The 22,290-nt window shown below is 42.9% G+C and overlaps 2 protein-coding genes across 3 annotated transcripts; one reads left to right on the top strand and one right to left on the bottom strand.

Moving 5' to 3' along the window:
* Nucleotides 1-16,455: 16,455 nt before the first annotated feature.
* LOC122009644 (scarecrow-like protein 9) lies at nt 16,456-19,810 on the top strand. Of its 2 annotated transcripts, none has more exons than XM_042565891.1 (3): nt 16,456-16,632; nt 16,958-19,410; nt 19,490-19,810. In XM_042565891.1, the coding sequence occupies exon 2, from the start codon at nt 17,086-17,088 to the stop codon at nt 19,327-19,329; it is 2,244 nt and encodes a 747-aa protein (XP_042421825.1). In that variant the 5' UTR covers nt 16,456-16,632; nt 16,958-17,085; the 3' UTR covers nt 19,330-19,410; nt 19,490-19,810. The 2 variants fall into 2 exon arrangements, with proteins under 2 accessions (XP_042421825.1, XP_042421824.1); XM_042565890.1 differs by having other exon boundaries at nt 16,457-16,632; nt 17,041-19,410.
* Nucleotides 19,811-19,855: 45 nt separating this feature from the next.
* LOC122009645 (probable E3 ubiquitin-protein ligase RHC2A) lies at nt 19,856-21,308 on the bottom strand. Its single transcript, XM_042565892.1, has one exon. The coding sequence runs from the start codon at nt 21,006-21,008 to the stop codon at nt 19,980-19,982; it is 1,029 nt and encodes a 342-aa protein (XP_042421826.1). The 5' UTR covers nt 21,009-21,308; the 3' UTR covers nt 19,856-19,979.
* Nucleotides 21,309-22,290: the final 982 nt, after the last annotated feature.

The following is a 22,290-nucleotide window of genomic DNA, read 5'->3' as shown; positions in this document are numbered from 1 at the left end:
AAAATCTGCGATGTCTTTCTTCATGCCGTTCCACCAATAAGAACGTCTCAAATCGCGATACATACGAGTCCCACCTGGGTGGATAGCAAATCTAGAACGATGAGCCTCCTGAAGTAACTCCTCCATGACCGGGTGAGACTGAGACACACACAATCTGCCTCGGAAATAAACAATACCCTCGTCATCTCGTGTAAACTCGGTCTGCTGTCCGGAAGCTATCTGGCTGCTAATGAACTGTAAATGCTGATCTCCGGCCTGGGCCTCTCGAATCCTCATCCTGATCGACGACTGAGCAACCATGGTAACAAGAATACCCTGCTCTGTCCGTCCCTGCTCCTCAAGGCCCAACTCGGAGAATCCCTGAATCAAGTCCGTGACTAAAACTCGGTGACAAGCTAAAGTCCCTCTGGACTTCCTGCTAAGTGCATCAGCAACCACATTAGCTTTACCCGGATGGTAGCTAATAGTACAATCATAATCCTTTAGGAACTCCATCCATCTCCTCTGTCGGAGATTGAGTTCCTTCTGTGTGAAAATATATTTGAGACTCTTATGATCAGTAAGAATCTCGAAAGTAATGCCATAAAGATGATGTCGCCAAATCTTCAAAGCAAAGATAATAGCGGCTAGCTCTAAATCATGCACTGGGTAGTTCTTCTCATGCTCTTTCAACTGATGAGAAGCATAGGAGACTACCCTACCGTGCTGCATCAAAACAGCGCCCAAGCCCTGAAGAGATGCGCCTGTGTAAAGTACGAATCCGTCATCACCAGAAGGTAAAACCAAAACTGGTGCTGATACTAATCTCCGCTTCAGCTCCTGGAAGCTGGTCTCACAAGCCTTTGACCACGTGAACTTCACGCCTTTCCTAGTCAGACGTGTCAATGGCATAGCAAGGCTGGAGAAACCCTCAACGAATCGTCAGTAATATCCAACCAAGCCCAAGAAACTGCGGATCTCCTGGACTGACTAAACTGTCCTCTCGGAACAAAAACTCCGGACGCTACATGCTGAGCCTTCAGCAAATAGTTTCGGCTCAAGTGCCCAGGCAGTTTGCAACAATAGCAAACTTACTGTCCCAGGGTGCATGCAGAGGTGATGTGATCTGAGGATCCATATCAAGTGCATTAAGAGTCACCAGTAGACTGTTTCCGGTTCTGCTGAGAAGACCGGGAACATCCTGATGAACAACATCCTGACTTCTGGGGTCGGCCAGATGACCTAGAAGTACTTTGACCCATCTGAGGGTGATTTCTCTGCTGCTGCCCAGTAGTCTGTGGCTGCTGGATCCGTCCGGAAGTCCGATTAGTCTGCTTCCTCTTCTTATCTGCATTCACTCTCTGATGAGTAGACTCGATCATAAGAGCTCTATCCAGTGTCTCGGTGTATGATAACGTACTAAAACCAGACATCTTCAGCTGAAGGTGCCCGTCCAGTCCCTGGACAAACTGAAGCATACGAGATCTGTCATCGGCCACTAACTCAGGACAAAATCTGGCCAACCGATTAAATTCGGCATTATACTCCATCACTGAGCGATTATTCTGTCAAAGACTCAGGAAATCCTGCCGACGTGTCATCTGATACACACGGGGAAAATACTGACTCTTAAATGCCTCTCTAAATCTCACCCATGTAATATGCTGCTCGTTATAATCTAGCGCTGCGTGTCCCACCAGATCTTTGCCTCATCTCGTATCTCAAGTACGCAGTAGTAGGCACGACTGGAGGGGTGTCGGGTATACTGAAGGTGATACCACTAGTGGTATAGTCGAGGTATCTACCTCTAAAGTCAGAACCGTTGGGGTCTTATAATTCGACGTACCTATAATATCCTGACGAGCTTGTCCCTGACGGACAGGCTCGACCCTAGCAAATCTCTCTAGAGACTCTGTCTCCGGAGAATCTATCGACATCTTACGTGGTGCGACCACGTCTAAGTACTAGAACACGTATCATATATGTAAAAAAAATGTTATCCAGAAATCACTACAGGTATGAAAACTATAAAATTACCTGATTTACCTATTGCCGTCTGGAGATGTCCTGTCGCTACATATCCCCCAAATAGATCCAATAAAACCTCGTCAAAATGCCTCGGAATTCCGAAACGAGAAAATTGACTGAAATCCGTACAATCCGAAAATATCCAGATACGCTCACTAACTCCGGAACACAAAAATCTGAATCGGAGCCTAGCTCTGATACCAAATAAATTGGTATCAGATAAACCTCGAAAATCCACAATGAAGAGCAAGTATCGTGAGCCTAGCTCTGATACCAAATAAATTGTCACGCCCCAGGTAGTCCCCGTCCGAAGAAATTTCGACAGCATCTCCCCTGTACGGCGGACAATATGAATCTCAGTATACATATATCTATACCTCGGCCACACTCAGCCGGAACAATACACACAAACAGTAAACAAACCACGCAGTTTATATCAACATTCCACACAGATATAATATATGATCAATCCACGCAGTTTAATAAGGAAAGACGATATAGAACCCCGAAGATATATGTAAACAGCCTACTCCACTACAACGAAGAAAACAAATCCACGAAGTAATGAAAATACAACCGCAGCGGAAAACAAAAGTAGCAAACCCGAATGTTCAATGTAAAGTCCACAATACAAACCCACAATACAAGTATATAAGATGCAAAAGCAAAATATAATCCGACAAAGAAAATCCTCGCGATAATGGGGCCAGCGACTGGAATCTCTCCTGACGGCCTCAACCTGAAAAATAGTAACAACGGGGTGAGTTCAAAGAACTTAACACTAGCAATATCCTAAGGTACAGTCTCCTAACAATATAACAGATATGCATAGCTGAAATAAACCGTAATAACCAGCAATAGGCATGTAATACAGTTTATAGCAAGAATAATAAGAAAATGCATAACTGAAATAAATCAACCTCACAGAAAAGGAGGTGCGTCGGTAATCTAGGGCAGATACAAGATAGTAAAGAACAAAGCATCGATCGACATGTCAATCATATGCAATCACCCAAGTGCATCATCCAATATGCAACAATCACAATAAATGCAATCATGCATATGATGCAATATGACATGGTCACCCCGGCCGTGATCTCACACACAATGGTGAGACCGCGTGGGTAGGGTGTGACACCGTGCACTCTGTGTCACTACCCTGAAGAGTGACCGAGTGGGCGGGATGTCAGTACACCTATCCTCCTACCTCAAACATAGTGAGGGAGCGCAATGCTCTCAACTCCGCACGATGACGGGGAGGGATCCTGCCGCTAACCCGTTGCATCATACTACCCATGAGCACCACCGGTGCAAACAACCCTGCCCACACACACTGCCTGAGTGCCACTACCCATGAGTGAACGTGTGTGCAGGCCCATGTAGCCGGCGAGGCTCAACAATAATGGAGTCGTCCATCGCCCAGCATGCAATCATGCGGTATGGTGCATGTGGCTACAGAATGTCATACCTGAACGTATCCTCCTCCATATACGTAGGTGCCAAAAAGGTAAACGCAGATATATAACAGAGATATAAACAACATGAATCCAACAATATATAACAAGTATCTCCAGCCTCTAATCATGGGTAGATAAGCACTATAAGTAATCATAACCGCGAACACATATACACATGGTAAGAGATAAAAGTAAACCAGACCAATGTAAAGCATCTAACAGTAGAAGCATGTGATAGGTATCAACTAAGCTAAGACCAGGGAAGAAATAAATCTACCATCTATCACTAGTAACTATATATAAACTATACATATCATAAGACAGTATCAAAAGATAAGTCAAAGGGTACCCGCCTCAAATAGAAGGTACAATCCAGTCCTAATCCACTATCGAGATGCTCGTCTCGAATCAGAGTCCTGTGTCAAACAACATATATATTTTATTTAGCTAAATTCAAATGAAATAGCTAAATAAAATTTCTAAAAACTAAATTAGGGCAAAACCCTAATCACCACAATCACAACTTACCAATTTAAATCTAATGGTCGATTAGGGTTAGTTACCTAATCCCTAACCACCAATTAGATTAGAAATCCAACGGTTGATTAGGGTTAATTACCCTAACCCTAACCATTTCATTGGATTTATTCTACACAATTACATCTACGCAATTTAACAACTAGTTACAACATGTATCAAAATCCCTCCACATAAACCACTAAGTAAAACCCTAATTCCAATCTAGAACAAGATCATCTAGAATTCAACTCCGAAACATGATCTACAACCAAGATCAATTACCTCACAACTTACCTTGATCTCAAATGTTGTTGATGCTAGAACCAGCACAGCTGCTGGATGAGGTGTCTGCTGAAACAAAGGTGAGTTGCTTGATCAAGAACACCACAGAGCACAGTGAGAGGAATTTTCCTGGCTGGATCAAAGGAATCACAGCTAGCCCTACTGGAATTCTTCCCCACTTCAGCTGATACCTCAAACACAGCAAAGAAGTTGATCTCCAAAGGTCATCTCCAGAAGAAGTCACCCAATCGGAAGATCATCACTGATCGATTACAAACCACAAGAAGATGACCAATCTGATCAGGGAAAACCTAGCACAAGTCTGATTCGATTCCTTCCCCTAATCCAACAACACCTCCCTGATACCAACTTCTCCAAAACCGTGACCTAATTCCACCGCCAAGAAGATGAGGATCAGTAAACAGAGAAGAAAATCGAAGCTCTAACATCCACAGCTAGGTTTAATAGCTTACCTTCGAAACCCTAGGGCATCTTCAAGCCGGCGATCGAATCGGGGAAGAAAGGATCGGCAGAACCGGGAGGCAAGATCAGGGAAGGGTTGAGAAGAGAAAATCAAGATGAGCCGTGCCTCCTTAATTGATCTCCGGCAAGCTCCGAGGATAGGTCTACACTGGCGATCATCGGCGTCGTGTCGTCCACGCGAGAGAGGATCGGCTCGTTGGTTGGCATCTGATGTCGGCCATAGCAACCGAGGGCAACGCGAGGGAAAGGCCCGCGCTTGAGTTCGACGGAGCTCGGAAGAGGAAGATTGTTGTCGGCGATCTACTCCTTGGCGTCGGCGTCGTCGGAGCAGAGACGAGGATAGGGCAGAGAGGAGTCGGGGAAGAGAGGGTCGGGATCGGCAGTGTTTGGGGAAAACGGCGATTTGGGGGGGAAATAAAAGAAAAGAATTATTTAATAAAACATTTCCTCCCTTAAACGGGTATCCAAACAGGCTTTATTCGAACCGGTCGATCGATCCCCTCAAAACCCTCCTTACGAGCTCCGAAAAATTCCTAGAAAATTTCTAAAAATTCTGGAAAAATTCTATAAGGCTATTTCCCAAATAACCTTATTTATTAAATTCTTCCGAGATCTCACAGCAAGAGTTTCCTCTTTTATGACTACTCCAAGCGAAATGACACCCTTGTTGAGGAATGACCCATACCTCTTACTCCAAAAGTCGCTCCTAAAATAACCCTACACCAATCTCACTACCTGAGCAACTCAATATTTCCCCTCAACCAATCCACAACTGAAATCAACCCTAGCAAACCAAGAGTCAATGCATATACCACCAAACAAATGTAATTCTTCAAAAAGCAATGCCTACTCACATTGGAATGAGGTTGGTAAACTAGTTTAAACATAAAGGAAGACGTGACAACAAATCTTGAGGCAGTCAAGATAGAGAAGTACCAAAATATGCATCAAGAAAATGGACCCCCTAGCAGAGTAGCCCAAAGCCATGCCTACCCTAACAACTGATAATGCCATGGAAAAAAAAATGTTACTAAAACAACCTTAGTCTCTTGAAGCATGATAACATCACAATTATATCCCTTAACTACATCCATCTTGGTCCCTCTCTTAGCCAACTTGATGAGGCCTCTCTAGTTTGTGTGGCATAATCCTACCGCTTCACCAAATGATGCTCTATAAAACCCATCACCCAAATTCACATTCTGCCCAAATCAATAAAAGTAAATCGGTTCTCTACTAACCGAACAATATAATATTGAGCAAAGTTAAACACTACCAAACTAGTTATAACAGAAACTAATAATACTGGTGGTATGTTACTAAAAATCACCTGATACTGTAATCCTTGATCTATAGTAGGGTCAACCGTGATCGGTAGTTGAACCTAACACATGTAATACATGTTACAACAACTAAACAGGTACTAAAAAAGTATGCTAATACAGGTGATAAACTGTAATAGTCAATAGGGCATATACTAACAGAAAGATAGGATAACAGTATATACCAACATACCTCCTATAGCTTGGAGTTGTCCTGCTGCTGCCAGGTCCCAAAAACTCGAAAAGTCACATCGAGAAGACTAAAACACGAAATTTGAAACACAGAAAAATAAGACTAGTAAGCTGATCTCTGATACCAAATAAATTAGTATCAGATAAATCTCGAAAATCCAGAACACATAGCAGGTATCGTAAACCTGCTCTGATACCACTAAATTGTCACGCCCCAGAGGAGTCCCTGTCCGAAGAAATTTCGACAGCACCTCCCCTGTACGGGTGACAATCTAAAACATTTCTACAGGCATAATATACATCAGCCACAGGCGGCTGGAATATACACACAACCACGCAATTGTATATATATAATCAGCCTACACGGCTGAAACAAAACCAATATAGCGGATAAACATAAAATACAAGCCCATACAAAACCAAATAAAACACTGCTAGCCGGCTAGGCTTACACCACACAACCAAAACAACACTCCGATCACAAAACCGGAATACAAAGCTAAGTACACAAATACATATACCAAAACTAACAATAAACAAAGGCAGAGACAGGGCTTCTGATGTGACGTGGGGACCGGCAGCCAGGATACTCCAAGCGTCTCCATAAATAACCTAGTACCTGAAAAAGATAGTGTCCACGGGGGTGAGTTCAACAACTCAGCAGATACCTAGTTGACATGTATAGTAAACTATAACAAATAGTAATAACTATGGAGTACAGTCTCCTGAACAAAATAAGGTAATGCATAATAGAAAAGGCTGAAGAGTACTGTACTCACCAGGGCCACCTATCAGAATAATCAAGTCGTCAGACCGGAAATGTCATAAATCCTGTATGCATGTCAAACATATGCATCCATCCAAATGCAGCATATAAGTGCAGCAAACACAAGCAGTAAATGCATAAATGTGTATGATGCCAATGATGTGTCCTGGTCACCCCTGACGCCAGTCAGTCATCTCACACACAATAGTGAGGCCGAGTGGGTAGGGCTATGACAACCGTGCACTCTGTCGTCACTACTCCTGATGAGTGACCGAGTGGACGGGATGCTGTCGGAATACTCCTGTCCTTTGACCCCAAATCATAAATGGGGGAGCTCAATGCTCTCATCTCCCGGTACACGATGACGGGGAGGTATCTCTGCCGGCTACCACGCTGCCGGCTACTACGCTGCTACACTAAATGCCAGCGGAGCCAAACAGAGCGGAACTGTCTGCCGGCTACCACGCTGAGTCCTCGGACCAACGGAGCCAAATAGCAGAACCGCCACACACCTGTCTGATATACCACTAACCCATGAGTGGTGGTGTGTGCAGTACATGTAACTGGCGATGTGCTCAACCATAGTGGAGCCGACAATCGCGCAACATGCAATCATGATGCATGACACTAAGCATAGCAATAAACTGATCAGCATAACCATATCCATATATATAAAATGAGTATCGTAATCTCGATGGTCAAATACGAAGAACTAAAGTACACAGGTCAGCTAGGATATCAAAAACCTAGGTCCTGAACATAACAAGCATGGTATGTCACTATCTCACTGAGCATATATATAATCATATGGATACTAGCATAAAATGCATAACAGGTGAGCAAACAAGCATGTAACGAGTATCCGGTAGTGACATACCGAAATAAGGACGAACATAATTATTACTAAAGGCTATAATCTACTAGATATATCAACAAGACATATCAAAAAGATAAGTCAAGGTACCCGCCTCCAATATAGAAGAATCGTATCCAGTCCAAATCCGACATCGAGATACTCGTCTCGCGTCAAAGTCCTCAAGCTCAGCCAACAAGATTGTTAGTGGAAATAGGTCCTGCCGAACCAAGGTAAGCTACTGAAATCCACCTCTCTGCTTTGATCAAAGCCGCTGTGCACCAACGGGAATCCCATAGTACACCGAACCTCACCTCACCACCATGCTTATCGATCCATAGCACTCAACCTCACTGGAATTAGATCAAGATGAGGTTACAGATCAACCAAGCATTCCAAATTCAATCAATGACCTAATACCTGAAATCAACCCTTACCTTCAATCGGTTGTCTCCAGCAGAAGTCACCTAATCCAATCCATGAAGCAGAGTATCGAAGATACCACTAACCCCCAATCAGACAGCATTTGCCAAGACCTAGCACCGACAACGGACCTAGGGCATGGTTTGGAGAGAATCAGTGAAGAAGGATCAAGAATTGTCACACAAAACCCTCAACAATCAACCAACAAGATCCCTTACCTTCACATCACACCTAGGGCACAGCCTGTCGTCGTGTGGAAGGAAGCAAAAGACATCGGTGATGTAATCGGAAGAGAGGAAAAACTCCAGAAACCTTCCTCTGTCATCGACGCACGCTCCCGGCTTCTGAATCCCGACGACCTAGGGCACGGATCCATAAGGTAAAGGGTGAAGGTTAGGGTTCGGATCTCCTATCAACTCCACCGAGAGAATACCTCCACAAAGCCGATGACCCGGAAGGAACCACGACCTCCAAGCTAGCACAATCGATGGAGAAAGAGGGTGCTCAACCGCCGGCAATAACTTCCCCTGGTGGCGTCGTCGGCATCAGAGAAGAGAAAGGAAATGGGCAGAGGAAAGAGGCGCGTGAGCAGAAGGGATCGGGGAGAAAACAAATCGGAATCGGCGTTTGGGGGTAGGAATAATAAAAGGGATTTATAAATAAATCTTTTTCTCACTTAAATGGGTATCTCAAACAGGCCTTATCCGAACCCGTTAATTCATCCCCTCAAAACCCTCCGTACAGGCTCCGAAAAATTCCCAAAAAATTTTTAAAAATTCTGGAAAAATATTATAAGGATATTTTCTCAATTAACCCTATTATTTAAATTTTCTGAGATATCACATAATCTCACTTTTTTTGCATAAAAAATATTTTTCTTTCTCTCTCCTTTTTTTTCCTTGCCCACTCCTTTTGTCTCTTTCCTCTCATCTTCTTTCCTCTCATTTTTCTTTCCCTCTTCTTCTTTTTTCTCATTTTTTTTCTCTCAATTTATTTTTCTTTCTTCTTTTCATTTACTTTTTGTAGTCTCAACTGGTCCTCCATAACTTGTCCTGGAGTCAATGGTATAAGAATAATAGGTTGCCCTTTCAAAGTAAAACTATACTTATTTGTGAGGCCATCATGTGTTACCTTTCGATCCAATTGCCAGGGTCTTCCCAACAATAGATGGCATGCATGCATGGGAACCATGTCACACAACAGCTCATCTTCATATTTGCCAATGGAGATTGCTACCAAGACTTGTTTTGTTACCTTGATTTCTCCGCAATCGTTTAGCCACTACAGTCGATAAGGTCGTGAATGTTTTCGAGTTGGTAGTGATAGTTTCTCCACCAAATCAGTACTTGCCACATTGGTGCAACTCCCCCCATCAATAATAACACTGCAAACCTTGTTATTGACAAAGCAACGGGTATGAAACAAATTCTCCCTTTGATTACCTTCTTCCTCCTTAGCTTGTAGATTTAGAACTCGTCGAGCCATCAATAAGTCTCCGATAACAGCATGTTGTTCATCATCACTATCCTCTTTTTGTGGCACTTCTTCAACTATTTCATCCTCATCTTCCGACTCAAGTTCACCTTGAGCGTTTATTACCATCACCCTTTTGTTCACACATTGACTAGCTATATGACCATGCTCTTGACATTTAAAACACTTGATATCACGAGTTTTGGAGGAAATGAGCTCGTGATTACCTTGAGTAGTAGATGGTGTAGGTTTGGGCTTCTTGAAGGGTTCAAACTTTGGCTTATTTTGAGGTTGTTCCTCCTTTCTTGGAGTTGTCTGTCATGTGCCATGAGTAGTCATTGGTTGCCCCTCCTAGCCAATCCTCTCCTCTTGAGTTTTTTTTTCCACTTTTTGTGCTTGGTGGACCATGTATGACAGCTCAACATAATGCTGCAATTCAACAACATCAATAATTTCTGGGTTTAAACCATGTAAAAACCTGGCTATGGTGGCTTCCCGATCTTCATCGATATTAGCTCGGATCATAGACAACTCCTTCTCCTTGAAATATTCATCTACACTTTTGGAGCCTTGAGATAACCTTTGAAGCCGTTGATATAAGCTTCTATAATAATGGCTGGGTGCAAACCTCCTTCTCATGAGCACTTTCATTTCCTCCCAAGTGGACACAGGTTGCTCTCTATTCCTTCTCTGAGTCAACACCACTTGATCCCACCAAACAATAGCATAATCAGTGAATTCAATGACAGCTAACTTCACCTTTTTAAACTCTGAGAATTCATGACAGTCAAACACCATTTCCATCTTAGTTTCCCATTCCAAGTAAGCTTCTGGGTCATTTCTTCCTTGGAAGGTTGGAATTTTCATCTTAATCCCTCCTAAATCATTATTTCTTCTAGTTCCGTTTCTATCTCCTCGATGTCCAATCCTGCCCCGATTGTAGTTTTGCTCATCAAAGTCTTCTACAATAACCTCTTCATCTTCTTCGACATCAATCCCTTGGGCATGTCTTCGTTGTGGTCTAGTAATATGGTCTTGTTGATGTCTTCTTGGTGTCCCATCCTCTACCCGATCCAACCTCTCATGGATAGATTTTAATTCCGTCCTCATCATCCGCTGCATCTCCCCCATCAATGCTTGTAATTACGAGTTCGGAAGTGGCCAACCCCCTCATTTGCTCCATCCTCCTGGTTGTTGGACATGGCTGCAAAATGAAAGAAAACCTCACAAGCACTCAACTCACGTTTGGGTGGTAGCTCTCAATTGATGATATCTCTCAGTTCTTGATCAAACTCTAGAACAAATCAGAATATCACGTAGCAATTCAAAAGATACCATCGAAACTTATGATGGCAGAATTTTAAGAGAAAATGAAAGAGTAGAAGTTTGAGAATAAGGAAAATAAGAAAAGAATTGTTGAAGACAATTTATTTCAATTCACACAAGCAGTTTTTTTTTTACGCTTTCTTCTTCTTCTTTTTTTTTTTGTCTTTTCGTTGCGCTCTTTTTTTTTCCTTTTTTTTCCATGATTTTTTTTTTTACTTTTGGCTGAACAACAAGTAAAGATAGATTTGCACTTGCCTTTGAACCGAAGCTCTGATACCAGATGATACGAACCCCACCAATAAATGTGATGGAACCCGAAACAAAGGTGGATAGAACCCCAAGAACTAAACGACAAGAGTGTGAGTCTTGACCCGTAACCAAGAATTGGCACGAACCAAGCCTACGAAGGAAAGAAATGCCACACCTAGGGGTGATAAGTTTCGATGGGTTGAACGCCACGAGAGTAGACTCGATAAGTTCAGCAAGTTCTTTCAAGAACTAAGAGAGCACACAATCTCACCAAAAACTAAGTTGCTTCATACTAAGATGTCCCTCCCTTATATAATGGGAGTGAACAAGGAAAATACAAGATAAGTACATGCACAATTAGAGTCCCAATGTTGCATGCCTCATGCAAGCTATCTAGAAACCCAAAACAAAATAAATGCATGCACAATTAGAGTCCCAAGTTGCATGCTTCATTAAACAATCTAAAATAAACAAAATAAATGCATGCACAATTAGAGTCCCAAGTTGCATGCTTCATTAAACAATCTAAAATACTTAAGTCTTCATGCATGAACGAATTCCCATGCTTTGCATGCTTAATAGCGTTCTTCCGGCCAGTCATGGATGGTTGTGCCTGATTACATGGATTAGGCCACGACTAGCAGTTGTGATTATATTGGTTTCTCCTTGCTTATAGTCCTTCCAATGTTTTTTGATTAGCCCATTTAGTGCTTCCTTGAAACGCTTTGCCCGTAGTCTTGTAATTGGGCCTTCCGGAAGTGATAACTGATCTCTCCTATCTTCAGCCCTTGAGCATACATCACATGGTCTTGGCAACCTCATCATTTTTTTGGGTATACCACTCAATCAATTCAAGAAAGTTACCTTTATTTGAGGAATTCAATGACTCGTCATGTCCACGGAAAGACAAACCTTGTTTCAAAAGAAAGCGTGTAACATCTAAAATTGTCGTTAATCGAGTGTGATATGCAACCTCCATTTCACGCCCCTGTGCTTGTAGAAAATGTGACACACTTTGTCGTTGATTTTTAAAAGCCTCAAGTTGTGTTCTCGCATCATTGTGAGCACTAGCTACACCACCAACATGCGTATTAAATACTTCCATTGCTTTTCTCCAATTAGTCATCCCTGAATTAGTAAATGCCTCATCTTCAACTCGACATCCTCTATGAGAATTTTTAAAGAGATAACACCAAAAACAAAAAGCTACATCTTTTGATATGCTGCACTCTAACTATGAAAATTTTTTAAACCAAGCAACTTGGAAACTTCTATGCTCTTTACCAAATTGTCTTTGGAGATAACCATGACCAAATGGTTGACAAGGTCCTCTAATCAAATATTCTCTTCGAATCTGATCTGTAATAGAAATATCAAATTCATTAATTGGTTTGCGTAGCCCTGGGTCACTAACAACATCATCCGAGTTGAATTCAACACGAGAATATTTTTTCTTACTATTTTCTTCCATAGAATTCTTAGAAGACTCAATACTTCGTTTTAAAAATTTCTCCATAACCTATGTCAATTTCTCAAAATTATTAATTTATGCAATCAACATAACAATTAATGTACTACCAAGTATAAATCATGAAATTAGAAATTAGATGAAATAAGGAATAAGATTCACCTAAAATTGAAGAGATTTTGCTTGTTGTGGAGAATCACCAGCGGAGCACAATGGCAGCGGCGTCGATAGTGGCAGGCTGGCAGCGACGTCGACGGAACAGGCTAATCGTGAACAGTCGTGGCGTCACTGGCGTGAGGCGTCGACGAAGTGAAGAGGCGGCAAAGATGAGGGCAACGGTTTGAGGAGACTGGAGAGGGGGAAATAATGAGATCTCTTAATGCGATTAAGGTTTTTGATTTAAAGAAGAAACTAGAAAGGATTGGCTTGGAAAAAAAGGGTTCGGCGGCTGAAAAAGAAAACGAAAGCTGTGGCAGAAAAAGGATAGAAACAAGAAAAGGGGGAAAAGGTGTTTTTAATGGCACTTTTATGAAAAAGTCCAATAGTTTTAAACAATTATAATTGTGCCCTTAATTTTTTAATCATAACTAATTTCTTTTTTTTTCTCCAAAAGCAAGGGGTGCTTCCGCACCCCCTCGCGCCCCCTGCCTCCGCCAGTGGTCTTGAGCACTATCGTAGTATTGATTTATGGCTTTTAGAAACCAACGCCGTTGTGACGTTAGTTTTTAAAAACCAACATTGTTATAGTGCTAGTTTTACTACTGTAATTAAACTATGGTGCTAGTTTTAAAAATACCTATAGTGGTTATTGTATGCAAGTAAGGGAGATAGAAGAGTTTAATTTAAAATTATTTTAATTTTACCTATTGATTGTATTGATTTTTAATTCCCAGGTAGAAAAAGGAGAGGAGATCCTGTGGACCGCTTTTTACGGTCCAGAGGATGCTCCTTACCATGCATTGGTGGGGATGCATGGTCCCCACCTATTTTACAAGTGGGGACTATACATCCCCACCAATACATGCAAAGGGAGCATTCTCTGGACCGTAAAAGCGGTCCAGAGGATCCAACCTAGTAGAAAAAGAGGGTCTTTAGCCCAATGACCCCTTAGAGGATATTTGTAGTCCTGACGGGCTACAAATCCTGACTTCACCGTTGAGTAGGCATAGAGGTCCTCAAGCACGGTCACCTATGTAGCATGCATTTAATGTTGGACCTTTCTAAATACTTATGGAGTTTGAATTATTTATGATGTTGGATCATTTGTTAAGACTCATATGCCTTTTCTAAATTTATCCAAGTGAAAGCTGAACTTTTTTTATAGTTTCGAATTAGTTATCTCCGGAATTAGTAAATTTTGTTGAATATGTGCGAATTGAGAAAATGTGAAAGAGGATAGAAATTTCATTGTCAATAGGATTTTAGTTCCATATTGGGAGTTTCATGGAATGTTGGTTAGTTTATATTAATTCGCATGTATTGAAAATGTGAACAAATGCATACGGAGAGGCTCTGTCTCACGCGTGGGTACGTAGGGGGGGTACAATTCCAGGACTTGGATTAGATTGCACTGAACCATGTTGACTTGTGTGCGGGCACGACTTGTGCGCGTTGAATGTCGGGATCGGTCAGGGTAAAAATTGTCCAAGTGGAATAATCAATATTTTGTCACGTAAATATTTTGCTGCTGTGTAACGAATGCATTAAATTCTAGATTAATGCAGAATCAAAACGGTCGAGTGATAATTAGTGAAACGGTAGTCGTTTCACTGTTCGGCAAGTAATAGTCATTAATCGACCATTAACGATGTCGTTGATCTGAGCTCCTATACACACAGCAACACAAACATAAGCTCTCCACCTTCATTCTCTCCTCTGTCGTGCAACTCCTGTTTGGCAGAGTGTCCGTGATAGAAATCGGGTGCCCCTCAGTTCACCGTGACCACCAGTGCTTGGTGAGAATTACGGTCAACCGTTGTATCCTGGGAAACACACGACCATAGTAAGCCTCAAAGCACAGCCGGAGGTAGATGAATCTGTTTTAAGGAAACTACGTCAATCGCAGTCGCAGACCTCGGTGCAGCTCAAAACCCGACCGACCACTTGCTAGGTCAACCTCTCAGCTCGGTATATTTGCCCGGCCTGAACCGTCTTGACCTGCCTGTTTGCTCTCCCAACCGACCTCGCTCAGTCTACTCCTAAACCTGCTTCTCAGCCAATCTGTCACTTTGCAATGCAGATCTGTCAGACTTGCCGCTCCGCATGCAGATCTGCCAGACTTATCGCTCTGCAACATAAATCTGCCCGCTCTGTCGCTCTGCAACACAGACCTGTCATTTTATAACGCAGACCTGTCGCTCTGCAACACAAATTTATGCGCTCTGTCGCTCTGCAACTTAGACCTGTCGCTCTACAACGTAGACCTACAGCTCAACTGACCTACTCGCTCGGCAATATAGACCTGCTATTCGGCTAATCAGCTCGCTCGGTGACTCAGTCTACTCTTCGACACATAACAGAAACCAATCCCTACTAACATTTTAAGATTATCTGTTCATTTCGACTGTAAATTAAATTTAATTTAGTATAATTAAAATTTAATTAATATTTCGTAAATTTTCGATAATAGCTTATTTATTTTCAACAAATTTTACAAAGGGATACTTAGTTTTCTTATTTTTTACATGCCCAGAGGCTTATTAAAAAAAATTAAAAATATTTTTTTATTAAGTGATTAAAAGTGATAATTCTTCACAAAGTGATTGATATGCACACCTAAAAGATACCAACACATGTCCTTATCAACCAAGACTAGCTAACATGGCAAACATGTGGAATCATTTCGTATATAATTTTATAATAAAAAGGGGTATTGGAATATTTTTGATCCGTACATTTCTCTTAAGATGCGTGCGGAGTCTGATGGATTAATTAATGATGAGCGACGAGGCGGGGCGACTGTGCAATTTGACCGCAACGTGAACGAGGTGACGTGGAGCGGGGCGGGTGACCCCCACTTACTCAACCTCACGCATTGCCCAATCACGAGTGTACTACTCCATTTAACTTATTGCCCATATTCTTATTTATTTTTAGAAAGTATTGCGATCAGATGCAACGCACCAAGCGATTTATAATGAGAAATTGTCCTTTTTCTTTATTTTTGGACTTTTTTTTTGAAATATACAAAATATACTGTCGGTCGATAGAAGACCCGTCCGATTACTTGACGCGACCCGCGTGGCTTGACCGGACCATCGTCTAGCCCCGCCACGCGTCGCGCATCGGACAGCGGTCGCACCGTCTCTCGGTTTGTCCGTACCCCCGCCGCTGCATCGGATCCGAGCAGCCGGAACTCGTCATCCCCCACGCCACGCCGCGTGTTCTCGGCCGCCGCGTCCTGCAATCGATCCGCCACGTGATATCTCCGCCTCGCTTGCCGGCTCCCGAACTAGAAGCTCCAGAGACCGACGGTCGGGATGCGACCACGTAGCCAGATCCACGTCCCGAGAAGATGCCTCGGGAATTTGAGTTTTTAATTGAATTATTTAATAATATTTTTTTAAAATTTATTTTTCTGAAAAATAATTTTATTTACCTCGACGGGAAAGAGTTGCCTTTAAGGGAGGGAAGTAATAAATTATACCGCAGGCGACAAGAGGAGGAAGGTGGACCAAAAGCCGCAATCGGGAGTCCACACTCCACTCTTTCTCATGACCACCGCCTCGCTTTCCATCTCCTTCCGCTTCGCCTTTTGCGCTGGGGCTCGGGGTTGCTGGTTCTCCCGCCATCGCTACTAGGGTTTCGATAAGGTCAGCTTTCGCCCCTTCCTGTTCCTCGGCTGATTTCCTTTCTAGATTGATTTCATTGCGGTTGTCGATCTGTCTGTTCGATTCGTTCACATACTTTTTTGTTTTCTTTGTTTGATCGAGAAAAAGTTGCCTCCTTTCGACCTTTCTTGGAATTTTTGGTGCTGGAATACATCGATTCAAGCATGTGTAGGTTTTTGTTTTGTGCAGTTTAGTCTGAATTGTTCTTTCCGGCTCATTTTGTTTTGTTTTGTTTGTGTAAACGCAAAGGTTAGACTTTTAATGTTCGTGTTCTGATTTCGTTTTATTCTTTCTTTCCTTTGGTCAGTTCGTTATCAATGTCGAAGATCTGATTAGAAAAGTGCCGAGGTGGACTAATATTAGGTTATCTTCGTGTTTGAACTGTGATAGCTGTTAATTCGGTGAAAGGTTGAAGTGTAGCAGAACTCTGATTCAATGGTTATGGATTCTGGACTCCGTGAGCTGTCTGGCATGATGAGCGGATTGTGCTACGATGATTCTTATTCGGATCAAAATATTTTCCGAGCTCTAGAGTTAGGAGAATCCCAAACTACTATGAATCATAGTAATTATGTTGGTATTCCGCAATTCTCCTCTGGGATCATCCAAATTAGCAATCCCACGTCTAATGTTTGTGTAAGCTCTGAGTGTGAAAGCACAGAGGATGGTGACATCTTCTACTCTGATATGGCGCTTAACTACATCAGCCGGATGCTAATGGAGGAGGATATAGATGAAAAAGTTAGCTCACACAAGGAAGAGTCAGCCATTCGAGCTGCAGAGAAGCCCTTCTATGATATACTTGGCCAGAAGTACCCGCCGGCTCCTTATCAACTGTCGCTTGACATTGACCACATTCCTTCCAGCGCCAATGGCAGAAGCAATGATCGGTTCAAGAATTTCTACAGTGGTAGCAGCAGTGGGATTGTGGACAGTAGCTCTGTAAGTGACTCCTCAGATTACCAACAGTCTAGTTCTCATCGGGGATCTGTTGATTATTCTCCTCGGACTCCATCGAGCTCTTCTAACATGTCAATTAGTTTTGAGGAGCGCTTTAATCATGTTGCTTTATCTCCTAGTTTGTTTTTTCAAAGCACTCCTGCTTGGCATTTCAAGAGAGGAGTTGAAGAAGCACAAAAGTTTCTCCCTAGCAATGATAAGTTGGGGATCAGCTTACAGTCTAATGGTGGCTCAGCATCTCGAATGTCAGCGAGAGATGGAAGGCTGTTTGACCTCAAGGAAGAAGCAGAGGAGAAAGACCCTTTGACCAATAGTTCTAGAGTTCGTAAGAGTACAAACAGAGAGGAGTTGGATTTGGTAGAGGGCAGGAGCAGTAAGCAATCGGCTGTTTTCTATGAAGGGGAGGTTAGATCAGAAATCTTTGATATGATATTGCTAGGCTGCGGTGATAAGTGCTCTAAGAAGATGTCTGATTTGCGTGAGGCAATGCAGAATGAAGCAAGTAGAAATACCCAGAATGGTTTGACAAAGGCTTCAACCGGTGGCAAGTCGCGAGGAAAGAAACATACCAAGAAAGAGGTAGTGGATCTCAGAACTCTTCTGATTCTCTGCGCTCAAGCAGTGGCAGCTGATGACCGACGAACTGCTTATGAATTATTGAAGCAAATCAGACAGCATTCTTCTCCAACTGGGGATGGATCACAAAGGCTGGCACAGTTTTTTGCAGACGGTCTTGAAGCTCGTCTGGCAGGCACTGGAAGTCAGATTTACAAGGCTCTAGTTGCTAAAAGGGCGACCGCAACTGATGTGTTGAAGGCTTATCATTTGTATCTTGCAGCTTGTCCCTTCAAGAGAATCTCACACTTTTTCTCCAACCAGACAATACTCAATCTGGCACAAAAGGCCTCCAAGGTGCACATCATTGATTTTGGCATCTATTTCGGGTTTCAGTGGCCATGTCTTATCCAACGTCTATCAGCTAGGGAAGGTGGCCCACCTAAACTGCGGATCACAGGTATTGATGTGCCCCAGCCAGGTTTTCGACCCACAGAGCGAATTGAAGAGACGGGTAGGAGGCTGGCAGATTATGCGAAAAGTTTTAATGTTCCTTTCGAGTATCAGGCCATTGCTTCTAGATGGGAAGCCATTCGAGCAGAGGATCTACACATTGCTGAAGATGAGGTGGTAGCAGTCAATTGTCTGTACCGCTTCAGGAATCTCATCGATGAGACTGTAGTTGTAGACAGCCCGAGGAATAGGGTTCTCAACACAATACGGAAGATGAACCCTGATGTTTTCATTCATGGAGTAGTGAACGGATCCTACAGTGCCCCATTCTTTGTGACTAGATTCCGTGAGGCATTGTTCCATTACTCCGCTTTGTTTGACATGCTTGAAGCTAACGTGCCACGAGATGACGACCAGAGGTCATTGATCGAGAGGGATCTCTTTGGTCGCGAGGCTCTTAATGTTATAGCATGTGAAGGCTCAGAAAGAGTTGAGAGACCGGAGACTTACAAGCAGTGGCAGGTCAGGAATATCCGGGCCGGGTTCGAGCAGCGCCCTCTGGACCCAGACATAATGAAGAAAGCAAAGGACAAAGTGAAAGGCAGCTATCACAAGGACTTTGTCATCGATGAAGACAATGGATGGCTGATACAGGGATGGAAGGGAAGGATCATTTATGCGATATCGGCATGGAAGCCTAAGGGAACATAGCATCATTTTTTGAGATTTCTATCAAGTTGAGCTGAGGAAGGCGACTTTCTTCCTGATTCATTTCAACTAAATCCTGATGAGGTAATTCATTGCAACAAAGATTATGCTGCTCCTTTATTTCTTTAACCAACATGTAGATTATTGTTATTTTCATGGCTAGAGTCGATGCAATCAATGGATACCAGAGACAAATCTTTGCTGACAAAGAAGGCATCAAACAGTGTTGCTGTTGATAACTACAGGAAGATGGAGAGTTCTTACATCTACTTTTTTCTACACGCAGAAGATGCTTAGTATGTAATAGGATGGTTTGCTCATGCTTCATTGTTTTAGAAATCAACAGAAAAATGGAGGTTTCCAAATAAATTTTGCCATGATCTTGGTTGTTCCTGACCATTGTATACCTTTATATGTACTCTTTGTGCAGTGGAACCTCCATTGCCCGTGCTGATGAGCAAACTTGCATTTGTTTTAGAATTGAGATGAGAGTCTGTTCTTTTGTTTGATCTTATGTTTTACATGGTGATGAACAATGACCTCTATTCTATTACTGCTAAACCTAGACACACTCATAATTATGAGAAACAAAGAAAACAATAAGATATATAAAATTTTTAAACTAACGTGACACTAAAAAACACTGCAATCAATTAATTGCATGAGAGCCCAAAGTATGAGAAGAAAGTGTAAACTGCCCGGCGAATTCTTCTGCCTCTCTGCGGCGTTGCAGGCCGTGGTTCGCTCATGGATGCTCCCCTGTTGTTGAATGCCCCGTCCATCTCTGAGGATGCTGCGGGAAGCTGCTGCTCTGCGGCTCGCCTCCCCCCTGAGAACCTCCCCACGGCGAACCCGCCGCCGGGTAGCCTCCATATCGTCAGCCCCACCGTCTCCTCCTCCTCGCTCTCGGCGGTGGCTGCCGGCTCATCGTCTTTTGCCGCTTGCATCTCATGGCGACAGACAGGGCAGGAGTTGTGGAGTGATAGCCATGGCAAGATGCAATCTTGATGGTAGATGTGTTTGCAGGGCATCTCCCGGGCCTTCGTCTCGAGCTCGAAGGGATCCATGCAGATGGCACAATGACACTCGTTGGCGAGGTGTTCGGCGACGATATCCACGGTGGGCATCGACTCAATGGCGGCCTTCGATGCCGGGGGATTGTCGCATCCCCTCGCAAGGCCGAGTCCGGCGAGGTCGATCTGTCCGATATGGTCGAGCAGACGGTCGAAGCCGGAGCGCATCAGGCGGTCCGAAATAGTTTCCGGCAACGGACGGAGACCGGACCCGGTGCCGTCGTCGTGGTACAGCTCGAAGCTGGTGCCGCCGCGAGACGGGTTGCGGAGGAGGATCACCGGATTAAAGGGCGAACGGCCGCTGGCGGAGGTTCTTCGGTGGCGATGGCGGTGGCGGCGGAGATCTGAAGGCTCATGAGAGCGATCGGCCTCGAGGGCTCCAACGTCGCCGCCTTCGTGAGAATCAGGCGATGATGCAGTGGCGTGGCGGCGGCGGCGGCGTTGTCGGCTTTCTGCGCGAGAGTGAAATCGGTTAGGCGGCGAGTCGATCTGCTCGAGGAAACCGCCGTCGCAGTTGGGGCAGACGATGGCATCCTGCGGCTGCAACAGGACCAGACGACTACAGCGGTAGCACCAGTAAGAAGATGGCGTCGCCATGGAAGAAGACATCAAATAAGCAACAGCGAAAAAAGAAACTCGGATTTTTCGTCCAAATTCGGAACCCAAAACCCTAAAAATTTGATCTTTCAGACAAATCCCTCCTTGATTCAACGAAGCACACGATCTACCAACTCAAAATCCAAACTTTCAAATTCCAGAACAATATCCACCAAGTTCCTGACCGATTCGCGATCTGAATCTTCGACGCCCGAATCGGTGATTTGCAGATCAGTGCGGCAGCGGCTGCGGCTGCGGCTGCGGCTGCGGAGGACAAGAACCAACTTGATTCGGCGATTTGCAGAAAGAAATTTATACTTTTATAACGCGCTCGATCCGGGAACCATCGATTGCAGGAGCCGCCAACCGCGTTGGATTCTTCCCCATCGCAGACCAAGTAGCCGTATGAACGTGTATTTTGACTTTGATTGACGCCGTCAAACTTGTCACCTTGACTCTTTAGGCACGTTGACAATGTTTTATAGCAATTTTCTTTTTTTAAAAAGCATTTTTTAACATTTTGCATTTTTAAAATGGAAATATTTAACGGATGCAATTATTTTTTAATGTAAACTTTATGACTACGTTTAGTTAGGATAATACAATTAAGTAATAAATTTTATAATATCATATAATATAATCTCGATTATATTGTTATATTTGGTAATATAATATATGTAATTTTTTTTATTACAAATGATCATATTCTTTTATTTTATGTTTAATATTTTTTATAAGTGATATAGTTTGTATTATTATAAAATGATAAAAATATCCTGCGACCTCTATCGAAAGTCGTCACTAGCGCTGTACCTCTACTGAAGGCGGTGGTCGACGGTCGTGGTCGATGGCGGTGCCCGGAGGAGGTCGATGGTGACCAGCCGACAACCAGTGACAACATTCGATCGACGACCAACAACCAACGACGTGATGACCAACGGCGACCAACCGACGACCAGTGGCAGTAGCGACGAAAGGGATCGTCGATGATCGATTGATATCAAAAATAAATTAAGAATATATTTGACATTTAAATTTTAGTTAAACGATGATTTCATAATATAATCAGATTACATTTGTTAATTTTTATAATCTAAATTATATTACATTATATAATAACTTTAAAACTGTATAAATAAAAAAATTAATTTTATAATATAATTTTAATTACAATACCAGATGACTTCGAAAGATAAAATTTCAGAATTTATTCAACTACTTTAATATTTAAATACGTCAAGCTTATTTAATGGGCTCTTCTTTTGTATTTTTTAATTGTCATCCAACTTATAGG

This window comes from Zingiber officinale, chromosome 8A (genome assembly GCF_018446385.1).
Source record: "Zingiber officinale cultivar Zhangliang chromosome 8A, Zo_v1.1, whole genome shotgun sequence".
In the NCBI taxonomy this organism is placed as follows: domain Eukaryota; kingdom Viridiplantae; phylum Streptophyta; class Magnoliopsida; order Zingiberales; family Zingiberaceae; genus Zingiber; species Zingiber officinale.
Note: the sequence above shows the minus strand (reverse complement) of the source record. Positions and strands in the feature narration are given on the sequence as shown.

What these genes read in the sequence shown, in the direction of transcription:
- LOC122009644 (XM_042565891.1), top strand. Translation starts at nt 17,086, where the DNA reads ATGGTTATGGATTCTGGACTCCGTGAGCTGTCTGGCATGATGAGCGGA.
- LOC122009645 (XM_042565892.1), bottom strand. Translation starts at nt 21,008, where the DNA reads ATGTCTTCTTCCATGGCGACGCCATCTTCTTACTGGTGCTACCGCTGT.